This window comes from Histoplasma capsulatum, genomic scaffold, assembly GCF_000149585.1.
Source record: "Histoplasma capsulatum NAm1 scaffold_5 genomic scaffold, whole genome shotgun sequence".
NCBI lineage: Eukaryota > Fungi > Ascomycota > Eurotiomycetes > Onygenales > Ajellomycetaceae > Histoplasma > Histoplasma mississippiense.
Genome location: NW_001813978.1, coordinates 2254104 through 2267454, shown reverse-complemented (window position 1 = coordinate 2267454; position 13351 = coordinate 2254104). Strand labels below are relative to the sequence as shown.

The window sequence follows — 13351 nt, the reverse complement described above, 5'->3', positions numbered from 1 at the left end:
CCTCATCTTGGTGGCCACTGCCCACGGTTCTTTATGCAGCAAGACAGACTGGGAGCATGCCGGTTTTGAACCTTACGACCAGCAGAGCAATAGAGTGTGAATTACTAAGAATTTATTATAATGACATGTCTACTGAGCATTTTGAGATAGAGAAGATGAAATAGCTTTTCAGATACAAATATATTTAAGATGAGCTCCCGAGTAAATATTAAAAAATATATAGAGATGTGTGAAATCTGTCAAAGAAGAAAGCTTCTGTAATACAACTAGTACGGCAATTTAGTATCAGCTTGCACGGTGCGTGGGTACGTTCTGCTGCGACTGAGGAGGACTCAGAATCCATTCAGCTCATGAAAGTTAGACATGTACTTCCTGGCAAAGCCTTCCCGAAAGAGAGAAACCGGATGTATCCGTCACTGTTTCTATTTGAGAAGAGGAAAGTTATCATCGGCCTTTAAGGAACAAAAGAACAAAGTATACCCACAGCCATACTGCTACACTGTAGAGCAGTAGGGAATATAACGAAACCGATCCCAGAGCTTACATTTATACTGGTCGAGAAGAAGCCCGCTAAGCCAAATCGAGAAGGGTTAGTTAGGTTCGGGCGACTTCAACCATCTTAAACTTAACAACGACGTTTGCTACAGTTTCTCGGCATAACAACTAACTGAAAAGCATTAAGCATGGGGACGTCGGATATAATGCGAATGTGTCACCCACAACAGGACTAACCAACCAGTTCGACATCGAATCCTTCAACATGGACAAACCCCGGGGCATCAACTTTACTAGTAAGGAATCAAATTTGGCGGGACGACGTAACGACTGTTCCGGGACCCAATGCCGGTATTGATATGATAGAAAAGTATTCAGCGAATCTACTGAGATTCTGCGCATTTGAAATGGTCAATAGTACTTGAAGAATCGAAATAACAGTATGGTGATGCATAGTACTCGTAGCTTTGCCACCCAAAGGTTCGTATCACCCGTGGCAGTCACCATCGTCAATATCGGGGAAATTTTCAAGTTCTTGATTCCAAATAGAGATCAACTTGCAAAAAGCTCATGTGGCTGGCAGGATTATGATTGGCACTCAGAAATTTCATAAGTGGAAGACTGGCGATAAAAAGACCAATGCTGATATTTTCACTCAGGTCCTGGAGAATCAAGTTGTCGTCATGATCGTAGCAATAGTATAGATCTAAACGACCTATGAAAGCGAAGATTTCGCCCTCTAAAGTCCGGCTGTTCTTAGTTTCCCCTTAATAGGACCCTTCGACACGCTAGCTATCCCTGACGGTGAGGAAAAAGACCATCATCAAATCACTTGCCGAATGTCGAGTCTGCGAAACAACCGAGGAGCATTTCGATGATGTTGCTCAAGGAAAAGGACAAGATGTCATCATCACACTTTTGCAATAGAAATTCGGCCAGGGTTTAGAAAACTATTTTTTCTAGTCTGTGGGTAGTTAGTGGTCCTCTCGGTGGGAAAGAAATTGACAACAGAAGCAATCTCGCAACGACCTTAGCAACTGCATTTAGTCGGTATTATACACTTCTGACCCTTAAGTGAACAATTATTTGAGAGCAGAAATGAGAAATTGATACTATATTATAGAGCTCTTAAATCATTTTCATAATATGTACAGTACAAATCTCTATCACAATATTAGTAGTGATAGTTATCTACTCTTAAAATCATCTGTCTAATATAGTGATCTTCTATTTCAAATCATTTTTTGTAATATTCTGTTTTCTATCTCTCAATCATTGATTCTACTAGATATTCATGCCATCAATAGATATCATCACCAGATATCACTTCATCTTGATATTGTACATACATAGGCAGGCGGGCAGCAGATAAATAGCTCAGAAAATCGGTAAGAGAAAGTAATCTGTATATCTCACTAATACTAAGAGCAGCCTGCCCCCTAGCTAGACATTGTCAAAAGTAACATTCAAAACAGGCCGGTTTTCTCAGAAGCGACCTTACGGAATTTCGAACGAGATACCGTGGGATAACTTCGTTGAAAAAATCATCAAGGAAACCCTGCGACAAGAGGTTGAATATTAAGGGCTAAGTGGCAATCTATGACCACACAAACTTTACCTCCCTCAATGGGAGCGCGATGTCATTAATCAAGATGGAGACGGTTTTGAGTTTCATGTCACCCATCTGGATGGGACGGACGACTAGTACATAACTTGGTTTTTCATATTCTTTACACGCTGTTCCTCTTGTGGGCCCTCAGTTAACTCTGCATGGGGTTATTGGGGAACTTCATTTCGGTATCCTCGCCTGAGGGTTGGCAAGGAGCAGAAGATATTGTAATAGAAACACGACAGAAAATCAAAGAATTTATCATATCTATTAAGATAGATATATCGAGGGGTGGGTTGGGAAATTGCCCCCAAATCTGGACGATTCAGGGCTTTAGGGTGATTCGCAATCATAATAAGAAACGAGCGGTGAGTAATAGGGGTAATGTAAGCGATCAATCCGTACGAGGAGTTAGATGGGAAAACTTGCGATGCAATGACTCTTAGTTGGGGAAAAAATGAGAAAAATGAGAAACAACAACAAACGACAGAATCAAGAAGGCTGGCATTCCGTCTATCCGTAACGCCCTTTCAAATAACCACTTATGGTAAGACGGAGAAAGATCACCACCTCTCCTGCATAACAGAAAAGAAGTAGGGGAGGCGCATAGTGGAGCGTCAACGAGCAAGTTGAATCCCCGAAACTGATTGAGCGGCATGTTCTAGAGCTTAGCTTTCATTTCAGTTGAATTGGCGCTGGCTTCGGTGTTCAGCGTTACATCTCCGGTATCGGGGCCTTCACCGAAGAAAATGACCTCGACAGTGAGGTCATCTCTGTCAACGCCGGGTTAGCGATATGGGGTCAATATTTCAAGTTAGGATCAGGGAATGGCAAACGTACCTGTATCTTCGAGAATACGGACTAGGAAGAGTAAGCAATGCACAAACCATATCCTGATCCTTACCACCAAGCGCGTTGCGGACTAGATGGGTAGCTGCGTTCTTGTCTTCAACGACAAATCTGTCGCTCGTGGAGGGAATATTATATTGCTGTTGACGGATTGGGAGGCGCTGCCCACTGGACTTGCCCGTACCGGGATTTTCCACGGGCAAATTCGACTCAGACCTGAACCAACCCTGCAACCAACTTTTGGCAGCTCCCTGCGTACCCTGAGCAAGGGAGCGTTGATGCTCTATCCACTGCCCAACAAGTCCGACAACTTCTTCATTAGAGAGCATTTCCCACAGACCATCCGTAGCCAAGACAACGAAGTCGCCGTTGCGAGGCTCAACCGGGGTGGTGGTGATAACAGGCTCGGCTGTTACATAGGGAGGCGTCTTCAAGAGTTGGTGTGGTGTTCTGCCAAAAAATTGTCGTTTGATTTTATCCTGCGTTTCTCGTGTCCACTTGTAAAATGCGTCTCCAAATGCACGGCTAGGTTCAAGATTACCTAAAATCCTACCGTTCCGAACAACATTTGGTTCTCCTGGATGCTCCCGGGTAAGCCGTTCGACTTCTGATTGAGTTGAGCCGGTTTGGTCCTCCGAAAGTGGAGTAGCAACCCATTTTCCGCTAGCTGCTCTGCGTCCAAGAACTGCTCTTGAATCTCCAGTGCAGGCAACTCGTAGTAAATTTGATCTGCTATCATAGAATGCGAGAAGAGCGCATGATCCGGATAATGCGGGTGCGAGGAGCTCTGCGGCAACCCGCTTCGAGTTAGATTTCATAACCTTGTTCACGCTCTCGTGGACTATTTCGTGATCAAGCCGGACGAAGCCGCTTTTTATTGCATTGTCAACGGCTTCTGGTGATGGAAATGTTTTGGACGGATCTGCGGCGGCAGACTTATAAGTCGCGTTTAATTCGCGTGCAACGAACGATATCAAGGCCTGGCGCAATTTCGCGGATGTCGTCCACCCTCTGAATTTACAAGTCAGGAACGGGTTACAGTTAGTTGCATGTAATTAACTCACGAATGTCCGTCAAATACGCCCCAGAACATCCAATCACTCGTTGTGGTACTATCCTCTGACGCGGCAACTGATTGCGGAACTTCCACTATTTTTTCCGCATGGTCGTCTTCGATGGGGTCGTTGCTGGGTAACTGAACAACATCGTATCGGACCACCCCTCTTCCACGGCCCACCAGATAAGACTCTTCATTCCGCCTCAGCTTCTGCGTCGCTTGTTCGGGGGTTAGCATCTCCAGCACTCGTCTTCCCGAGCTGTCCGTTTCCTTTGAGAGGGGTCCGCTTCCAACAATATTACTGGCGTAGAATTGTTCATTTTCCACCAGGAGGGCACGACGTGTAGCTTCAGCAGTCTCCTCTGCACTGATTATTGAAGCAGCAGTGGATGAAACCCCCATAGATTGAATTCCAGTCGGCGATACTAAACTATTGTTGGAACCCAAGGGGCTCGGGATGCCACCAGTCCCTTGGCTACCTTTGTAGGCGTACCAAGCGCCCGATGCCACCAAAGTCGAAATAAATGCCAGAGAAAGGTTCCGGAAGTGCATTGACGATTGCAGTGTAGCAGGAGTAATGGCAACGGTTCTCCTTGGGAAGGATGTAGCCCGCAGTGCTACTCCATAGTTGGCTGTGAAGGGTGGTTGCGGGACACGCCGGAGGTTACGGAGAGGTCTACAGCGTCCTGCACGGAAAATGTGAGTCGCTGCTCGACGCATCGAAGCCGTAAAAAAAGGAGACCTGCGGTGGGAAATTTGGGCAAGTAGCCTATTCCCGGGGACGATGTTTCGTGAATGGGTCCAGATGGTACGAGAAGGCCAGTTGATGTTGGATTTGACTGAATTGGAAACAAGGTTGGGGCGCCAAGGATAGGTGATGATGACTCAGCGAAGGTCAAGCTGTGGTCCCACCATGATTCTTTTGATGTCAACATAGGATATGAATAGGTTGACACCGGAGTTATATGCCAGATGTCTTATATACTCACATAAACGGCTGGCCGCATTTTGCTGGCCATGTCCCGCCCTCACCCTCTTTCTTTCTCCCGCTGCTGTCAGCCCTTAACGTGAGTAAACGGCTCCTCAACCCACTGCGACCATGTCCTCCAGGGCTTTACGGAAGCTGCAAAAGCAGCAAGAACAAGAAGTAGCAAAAGCTTCCCACGAAGTCTCGGATGAAGAACTGTCAGACGACGAGCTACGTAATTTTCAACCGGCACCAACGAAGTTTAATGCCTTTGACTTGCTAGGAAGCCAAGATGCTGAAGACGGGTCTGGTTCGGAAACCTCTCTCCCTGAGTCAGTTCAGACCTTGCAGAAGCCTTCCACTCCTTCAAAACCTATAGAAACCAAGAAGAAAAAGAAGAAAAAGAAACGTGCCAAAAACTCTACAGGTGGCACAGAGAACCACAAATCAGATACTCCTGGCCCACAGGAACCTGAGTTGGATGAGATTGACCGCGCACTCCAAGCTTTGTCGACTAAAAATCCGCTGCAAACTGATGAACGCAACTTAGTCACGCGAGGAAATACCGTGAATGAACGACTATCGGAGGAGTTTGACAAACTTCTCGCGATTGACCAGCGGCGCCTCAATGCTATCAATGAGATGAGAAAGTTGTTCGGCAATGTGGTATTCGAACATACCAACGAAACAACAAGTACGAGCACAAGCCGCAGGAATAGACATCAGCCTATGGACCTTGGACAGGCACTAACCGGACGCTATAACCCTGTCAGTCGTGGACAGGATCTTGCGGGCGCTTCACTGCGCAAAAACATTTTGATGCAAGCGAAGGATGAATGGCCGCGGGCGACGAGTGGAGGTCTTGGAATGGAAGTTGTGAACAAACTGCCGTCCGGCCAGACAGAATATAAGCTTGTTCATAATACAGCCTACAAAGATGCTCAAAGGGAATTTGAAATTTGTGTCGAGTCAATGGAACCAGAGAGAATTATACATCATTTACACTATAATCGTAAGTCGAGTAGCGCCCAACCATGGTAGTAGTGCTGTATGGGTCTTTACTTACAATTCAACAAGCATACCACATTTTGAGTCTGTTACAAGTCTCCGAGATCGCGAAGGCCCAGGGTGACCATGCGGTCTCTGGGGATTTACTTGAAAGGGCTTTGTTCAATATCGGTCGCTCCGTCCACTCCTCATTTGGCAACTGCCTAAAAGAAGGAAAAGCCAGATTAAATTTCAACATCGCAGAAAACCGGGAGTTTTGGCTTGCAGGGTGGAGATATATCAAGAATTTGGAGGTGAAGGGGACTCTGAAAACCGCTTCGGAGTGGGCGAAGCTACTCCTAAGCCTGGATCCTGATGACCCATACTCCATCAATTTGATAATTGATTCACTATTTATTCGGGGAAGAGAGCACGATTATTTTATAAAATTGTGTTCCCATCCATTCTTTAGCAGCCACTGGGAGAAATTTCCCAACATTCAATGTTCGCTTGCTCTGGCCTATTTCCTGCAAGGCAAGCCAGCCGAATGTCGGTCGCAACTCCGAAAAGCAATGTCTCGATACCCTTGGATCTTTTGTCGTTTGGCACAGGAACTGAACATTGAACCCATACCAGAACGAATATGGGGAGTGCAGGCGCCCAACCAAGCCCACGAAATGTTCTGCGAACTCTACATTGCTCGAGCTAAAGGTATTTGGAATACACCCGAGGCTATATCTGTCTTCGTCGAAGTTGGAGATACTCTCGCAGCAATTAGTGGGGATGTGGAGCCTCCTGAGATCACACTTGGCGTCGCCCGCCATGTTCTATTGTCAGATATCCCGTCAGTCACTACTCATCTTCCTCGCCACTTTGTTGCAGGGCGCATATCGGCCTCCGACCCACTGCCCCCGGGCCAGCCAATAGCGGATCCATCTTTCAATACTCACCCTGCGAGGATATTTGACGTCGCAAGGGAGATGTTTGGGCTCAATAGACAAGCAGTTGCAGTTGATGGCGATTTGGAGAACAGGCAGGGGGGTTCTGAAAATGAACCACTACCGCATCCTCATCCAGGCGAGAGTGGTGACAACTTGGATGAAGATCAGGCTGATGCTGACGCACCATCGCATCCTGAAGAGTATCTCTTCAACCGTGGATTACGTGATTTGCAAGATTTCTTGCTGGTTAATGGGGTGGATCGCGGAAACTGGGATGTAGACAACGACCCAAATCCGGTAACCGATTGGGTTAGGGCACTACGTCTGCTGGACCCCGATGTTTGGGATTCTATCATACAGGATGCGGCGTCTGAACTCAACTCACCGTTGGTTGTTGATTTACTCTTGGAAGAGCTGCAAGTTCAAGCAGGTGGAAATAGATAACCCCACGAGCTCTTCGCGGCGCATCACCCGTTGGTTCTTATTCTTTTTCTTCTTGCACCCTTGGTTGTGTGATTCTTATACCAGCGTCATGACAATAGATGGGAGAACCCGTAAAAGAAGAAAATGCAGTAGTGCAACACAACGATCACGAACCTATGCACACGTACGCGAGTGGGTTTAGGCAATCTCCACGTTCCCGGCTTGTACGGTACAGTACAAGGCGATTTCTCGCGTCTCATCCTCGCCAGCGAGAGGGAAGATTGATGAGTAGGAAAGAGCCGTAACGATGTATTGGTATGTGTTGGGGCGCAACCACTAACAATATACACGATCATGTGATCTGCACAGCCCTAGCTCCGAAAAAACCCTGCTCGAAAAATTTCCTTGCAACAGCCACAGCCCGCTAGAGAGGGGAAAAAAAATACCCATGAAACGTTTCATCTTCCAAGGCTGCGGGAAGCAGGGAATTCGGCAGGGATACCGTAACATGGATGGTTCAAGGAAGTTGAGCCAGGTTGACCTTGTCAGCCCTGTACGCAGCAGCAGGAGATTGTAGCTTGTGGGAAACGTTCGATTCAGCGGCTTGAAATAGTTGACGAGTCCTTAGCCCGCCCATGAATTGTGTTCTTCATCTCCTTTTAACTTGATTTTTTTTTTCCATGCTTGTCCTCAATCGTCCGTCTCAGTTTCCGGAACCACCACAGTCCCATCACGTGACCCAGCCCTGTGTCGCGACCGCTTTAAATAGCGTCATCAACTGCTTTCGTTGCAAGACATTTTTTTCGCTTTTTGCCTTTGACTCTTGAGCTGCTGCCGGCAAGTTTCTGAACCTGTCGCAACCGCTGTCGCCGAACAAAGGCCAGATGTTTCACTCTCTGCGTCTCTGCGTCTCCCCCTCGACAGAAATAGCCATGCAAGACTGATGGATCCGTGCGATTGTTTGCATTGAAGCCCGCCCCCTTCATCTTCGGGGTCTGCAGTCCAAACCTCTTTTGTCCCCGAGTCTGTTCCTCAATTTTTCAATATTGTGTCTTTCGCATTTGGCCCGGCGACCCTCCTTCTCACTTACGATATGCACACGTACATGATGTCCCTGTCGGGACCTTCTGATTCCATCCCATTGACACTCCGCGAAGCTGCTTCGGGAGTGCTGGGTTCAATTTGTCTTGCCTGCTGGATTTTCCTCTTGGTACGTACATACATGAACATGCACACAGCTAAAACTGTTTGACAAAACACACACACACACACAAAAAAAATAAAACAACAACTGGGGGGGAAATATGTCTAACAAGCCAATGCAGATCCCCCAACTAATCGAAAACTACAAACGTGGCTCAGCGGATGCGGTCTCCATCACTTTCCTCTTCGTCTGGTTCGTCGGTGACATTGCAAACCTCATAGGCTCCCTCTGGGCACATCTCGTCCCCGTCATTATCGCCATTGCCGTCTACTTCTGCTTCGCAGACGGCATCCTCATCTGCCAATGTCTCTATTTTAACGTCAAGAATGCCCGTCTGGAAGCTGCCTTGGCTGCCCGTACACGCAAGTATGGCTGTGACCGTCGCCGCACCTTGTCCAGCGGGACGGTTGCCGACGAGTCTGACGCGGAGTCCGATGCATCCGACCCCACCACTCCGCTCCTCTCCCGTCGCATGAGCGAGAACCTGGGCATCTCGGCCTCTGCTTCTTCGGCGGCGCGGAGGAGGCGGTCGTCCGCATCGGCGCGAAGGCGGCACTCGCATCCCTACGTACCGGATTCGTTGACGAAGATCCTGGAGGAGACGGAGCCCGGAAACACATGGGTGAAGAATACTTTGAGTATTCTTGGGATCTGTGCCGTCGGGACGGCTGGGTGGGCGATTGCCTGGCAGTCGGGTGTGTGGCAGCCGACTGCTACCGAGCAGCGAGAGAAAATGGCTGTTGGCGCGCAGGTGTTTGGGTATCTGAGCGCTGTTTTCTATCTAGGGTAAGCTATGCACGCCTGCATATCAAGTTTCGCGTCGGTTCCAATGGCTTACAGATTGGGGACAAAATGGATAGAGCACGGATACCTCAGATTATCAAAAATTACCGTGAAAAATCTTGCGAAGGTATGTAGTCAACGAAGCCTGCGATTTACAGTAGTTCACGTTGAACAGGCGACCTGATCTGTTTTTCATAGGACTTTCTTTGCTATTTTTTATTTTTTCTCTCATGGGAAATTTATCGTATGGTGCAGGGGTAAGAGTTCCAAATTCTGTTCAAGTTGAATATTCACGTAGCCTTTGAGCAATTCGCTAACAGAACGCCTAGATATTGTTCCATTCCACTGAAAAGGGATACTTTCTCAAGAACCTTCCATGGCTGATTGGGTCCCTTGGGACGATGGTTGAAGATGTCGTGATCTTTGTACAGTTCCGAATATATTCCGTCCAATACGCAGATTCGTCCTCCTCAGCTGTAATATGAAAATACCCCAAATATCGTCCCTCTCGCTCTCCTTCCCCCCCCCCCCTCCCTCCCCCACCCATTGTATTTTTGAAAATCCTCATTTGGGCGGCCTTTTTTTTTTTCCTTTTCCTTTTTCAATTTCCCTCACACTTAAAAGCAAAACTGGTCAGGAACCAAAAAATCGGCGGCGGGATGCATGTTACAATTTCACTCTTTTTCTATTTCGCTTTTTTTCTTCTTTGTTTTCTTTCTTTTGTTTAAACAAAAAATGGACGAATACGACAATCATGACCATGAACCATATGACATTAATAGAAGCGGATCATATTGACACAAAAGGGAAAAAGAAATTCAATCCATTGGTACCCGATCATCCGGTCCAATTGCCAAGTGAAATTTCCATTCGTTTATCTGAATTTCGTCAAGGGAGGAGATCTGTCCGTAAAGGGGTCGTAGCTGTGCATCCCATTTCTCTTTATAGTATGTTTTTTTTATTATTTCTCACAATTACGAGTACACGCCAATAGGTGAATTGGGAGGAGGAGGAAGTAAACGCGAAGGGAAAAAATAAAAGAAAGTCATTTAGTCGAAAAGACCGAAGCCCATGTCCTCGTCGGACTCTTCCTTCTCTATAAATGGCACAAGGTAATTTGTCAGCCGGTTCTGGTTTGTTGCGTGACATACATGGAGAGGAAATGTGAAATCTTGAATGAACCGTACCTTCTTCCTTCTCCACCTTCTCCTCAGCACCGCCAGTTTCAGCAGCGACAGGGCCCGCTCCGCTGGCGACCGCGGCCGCGGCACCACCGCCCGATCCGATGTTGAGCAGGAGATCTTTTACATCCTTGCCCTCAAGAGCCTTGGGTATTCAAAATTTTTCATTAGGTTAGTCCCAATTTTATACATGTTTCCAATCCCAGCTTCCCAATCCATACATCCAATTGCCACGGATATCGCAATTTCATGAGAGTGAAACGCCAGAGCTGGGGTGTAGCGTGTATGTATGTACCTTGGCGAATAGTGTAGACCAGATAGGCTCAACATCTTGTACATTGGCAGCCTTCAAGAGGGTTTGGAGTTTGTCGGCCTGTTATAAATTCCCGTCCCGAGAAACCAAAAAGACAAATCAGCAGACATTCCCTTTGCAATAGATTCTACATTCCATATTCCATATCATCTTTTGTAGCGGTGGCTTTCCTCCTCTTCCAGAAATATCCCCTTTTCATCTCCAGGCGGCCTGGACATACCGTGACTTCAACGCCATCATCGGCCAGAATCAAGGCAGCGTAGGAAGAAGCGAGCTCGGCGGTAGACATTGCGAGAGAGGGATAATAAAGTATCCGGCGGAGAAGGATACTATGTGATGCGATACGGTGGGCTGAAGGGAAGAGAGAAATGCGGATGCGGCAGCAGCTCGTCGTCAGTCGTTGTCAAGTGTCCAAAATTGTGTGGAAAGAAAACCCTCGCTTAACCTTGGCTTGTGTGGCCCGTGCATGGTCTGAGTCACGTGTCAGTGGTTATCTTGCCTCTTTGGGGGTTATCAGATCCATGTTGTATGTAGTATTGGACACAATCTACAACATCTAAGGCACTTAACTACATAACATCTATGTTTACTTGACTTAAATTCATTCCTTGTTGTTCTTGGACTATTTCTGACTCCAATTTACTCGCGCATGAAAGGGCGCCATTTTATCGAAATATGGCCGATTCCCCCGCCGTATCCATCCCGCTAGATCCTCGAGAACAGCCTATCCTTGACCAGCTCCTCGTTATTCGAGACGCCCTCCTGCTCCTCAAACAAGACAAATCGAGGTATATCAAGTCCCAGGATGTGCTGCACTATCATGACCAGGTCGTCGAGCAAGTCCAGAGGCTGAACGCCCTCCGAACGGAACATACGTTAGAGCATAATCGAGGTTCGCGTGACCCCGCAATAGTTATTCCCTTCCCTCGACTTGCGGTCAGTGTATTTATCTAATTCCAGCAATTACGCTGCAGTTGACAATGTGCTGGACGATTGCTTCCAGCTGATCTCATTGCTATTTCTTACCGTTGGAAGGAACAATGAAGCACCCGCAGCGTGAGCTTGAACCTCATGGCTACCATACCATCTCTTTTCCATCCCGCCTTGTGCCTGGCTTGTTCCGAACAGTCGAATGCTGACTTATACTGGATTCAATAGATATGCGATGGCTTCAACAATCAAGGTAATTGCAAATAGACCTACTCTTTCCAGCATTTTGCTAATTTTGATGCTATTAGCGCCTCCTTGACCACCTAAAAGAAGCCGCATTTTTTAGCCAGAAGGACCTGGACTCAATCGCGAAGACGTTGGATACCATGCAGGAGAACATTAGTAGAGGAAAAGAAACATATTCACCGGATATATTGAAGCTTTTGGAACTTCGGTTAGAAACATGCCGAAAGCAATTAGCTGAACTTCAGTATGGACTTTCGTTCTTGTCTCCTGAGCTCGCCCCGACTCATGAGACACTGGTTTCCATTTTGCGGTCTACATCGGCTGCAAACACTCGTTCAAAGGTATAGTCTTGCTTTCCGTGGCCTTAGACTCCCCTGTCCGGTGGTCTAAGCTAATTTCTCTTGCAAATTTGTAGTTCTCTGCCTCTGAGGTCATGAGCTTCCAGGAGCAGCTCAAAGCCATACAGGGTTCAATGGAAGACGGTAACTTTGTAGGCCCTCATGGCTCGATCCCTGAAGGTCAAGAACTCGTGAAAGCTTTGTTGGATAGATGTTTGAAATGGTCGGAAATTGTACTCGAAAGGTAACAATGCTCGTACTAACTATGGAATAATAGAATCGGGTTTACTGAAATTTTTATTTCTCCTTTTCTAGGAAAGGTAAAATCGATGAGCGGTTTCAGGAGCCCTATAGCAAACTCCTAGAGATTCGAAACCAACTCGATAGACTTGTCATGACCCAGGCGTGGTCGCTACGAGAAACTGATTTGTTTATGTATCAGAGAAAGCTTAACAAGATTGACGAATCCCGGATTGATGGAAATTTCTTGGATGGCGATGGGAAACCAGCCGACATTCACGCTCAAAGGGTAAGATTGCAATGACCCCTGCTCAGCAGTTTGAGTGAAATCTCGTGTACTGACTTTCCACATAGACACTTCTGTATCTGATTCGACGGAGCTATGCTTTAATTTATGGTTTGCTTATCTCGTCTGAACCAGTCTCAGAAGCGCTTCTACCTATATATAACCAACTCCAGACATTGAGGAAATGTTTAATTGAAGTTAAGGAGTCTGGCGGGGTTTCTAATGCCAGAGAACTCTACCCGTATAGTATGAAGGTCAGTTTCCTACCCCCTTTCTATCATCAACCGCAAATATAAATTCTACTATACATGCATACATGTGATGCTCACAAACTTCTTAAGCTCAATTCCATTGATAACATGAGAGTTGATGGGAAATTTTATGTTGGAAACGACTTACCCGAATGCCAAGGGAGCGTCAACGAACTCCTTGCGCAATGTTATGATCTGTGCTACGAGCTAGAGCTGATACGGAACAGGCGGTGCAGACGGCAAATGAGAAC

General features: G+C 46.8%; 5 protein-coding genes across 5 annotated transcripts; 3 read left to right on the top strand and 2 right to left on the bottom strand.

Annotated features, from left to right (window-relative positions):
* Window positions 1-2765: 2765 nt before the first annotated feature.
* HCAG_05536 (predicted protein) lies at window positions 2766-4730 on the bottom strand (the record flags this gene model as incomplete). The annotated part of the gene is made up of 3 exons (XM_001540019.1): window positions 2766-2877; window positions 2945-3964; window positions 4018-4730. 3 exons carry the CDS (start codon window positions 4728-4730, stop codon window positions 2766-2768), a joined length of 1845 nt encoding a protein of 614 aa, XP_001540069.1.
* Window positions 4731-5109: 379 nt separating this feature from the next.
* Window positions 5110-7349, top strand: HCAG_05535 (predicted protein; the record flags this gene model as incomplete). The annotated part of the gene is made up of 2 exons (XM_001540018.1): window positions 5110-5989; window positions 6082-7349. The coding sequence occupies 2 exons, from the start codon at window positions 5110-5112 to the stop codon at window positions 7347-7349; spliced, it is 2148 nt and encodes a 715-aa protein (XP_001540068.1).
* A 1072-nt stretch (window positions 7350-8421) lies between these two features.
* On the top strand, window positions 8422-9800 carry HCAG_05534 (conserved hypothetical protein; the record flags this gene model as incomplete). The annotated part of the gene is made up of 4 exons (XM_001540017.1): window positions 8422-8538; window positions 8654-9318; window positions 9409-9442; window positions 9645-9800. 4 exons carry the CDS (start codon window positions 8422-8424, stop codon window positions 9798-9800), a joined length of 972 nt encoding a protein of 323 aa, XP_001540067.1.
* A 564-nt stretch (window positions 9801-10364) lies between these two features.
* On the bottom strand, window positions 10365-11098 carry HCAG_05533 (60S acidic ribosomal protein P1; the record flags this gene model as incomplete). Its single annotated transcript, XM_001540016.1, has 4 exons — window positions 10365-10411; window positions 10503-10641; window positions 10792-10869; window positions 11030-11098. 4 exons carry the CDS (start codon window positions 11096-11098, stop codon window positions 10365-10367), a joined length of 333 nt encoding a protein of 110 aa, XP_001540066.1.
* Window positions 11099-11484: 386 nt separating this feature from the next.
* Window positions 11485-13347, top strand: HCAG_05532 (conserved hypothetical protein; the record flags this gene model as incomplete). The annotated part of the gene is made up of 8 exons (XM_001540015.1): window positions 11485-11701; window positions 11784-11865; window positions 11968-11992; window positions 12048-12326; window positions 12401-12567; window positions 12639-12852; window positions 12918-13095; window positions 13328-13347. The coding sequence occupies 8 exons, from the start codon at window positions 11485-11487 to the stop codon at window positions 13345-13347; spliced, it is 1182 nt and encodes a 393-aa protein (XP_001540065.1).
* Window positions 13348-13351: the final 4 nt, after the last annotated feature.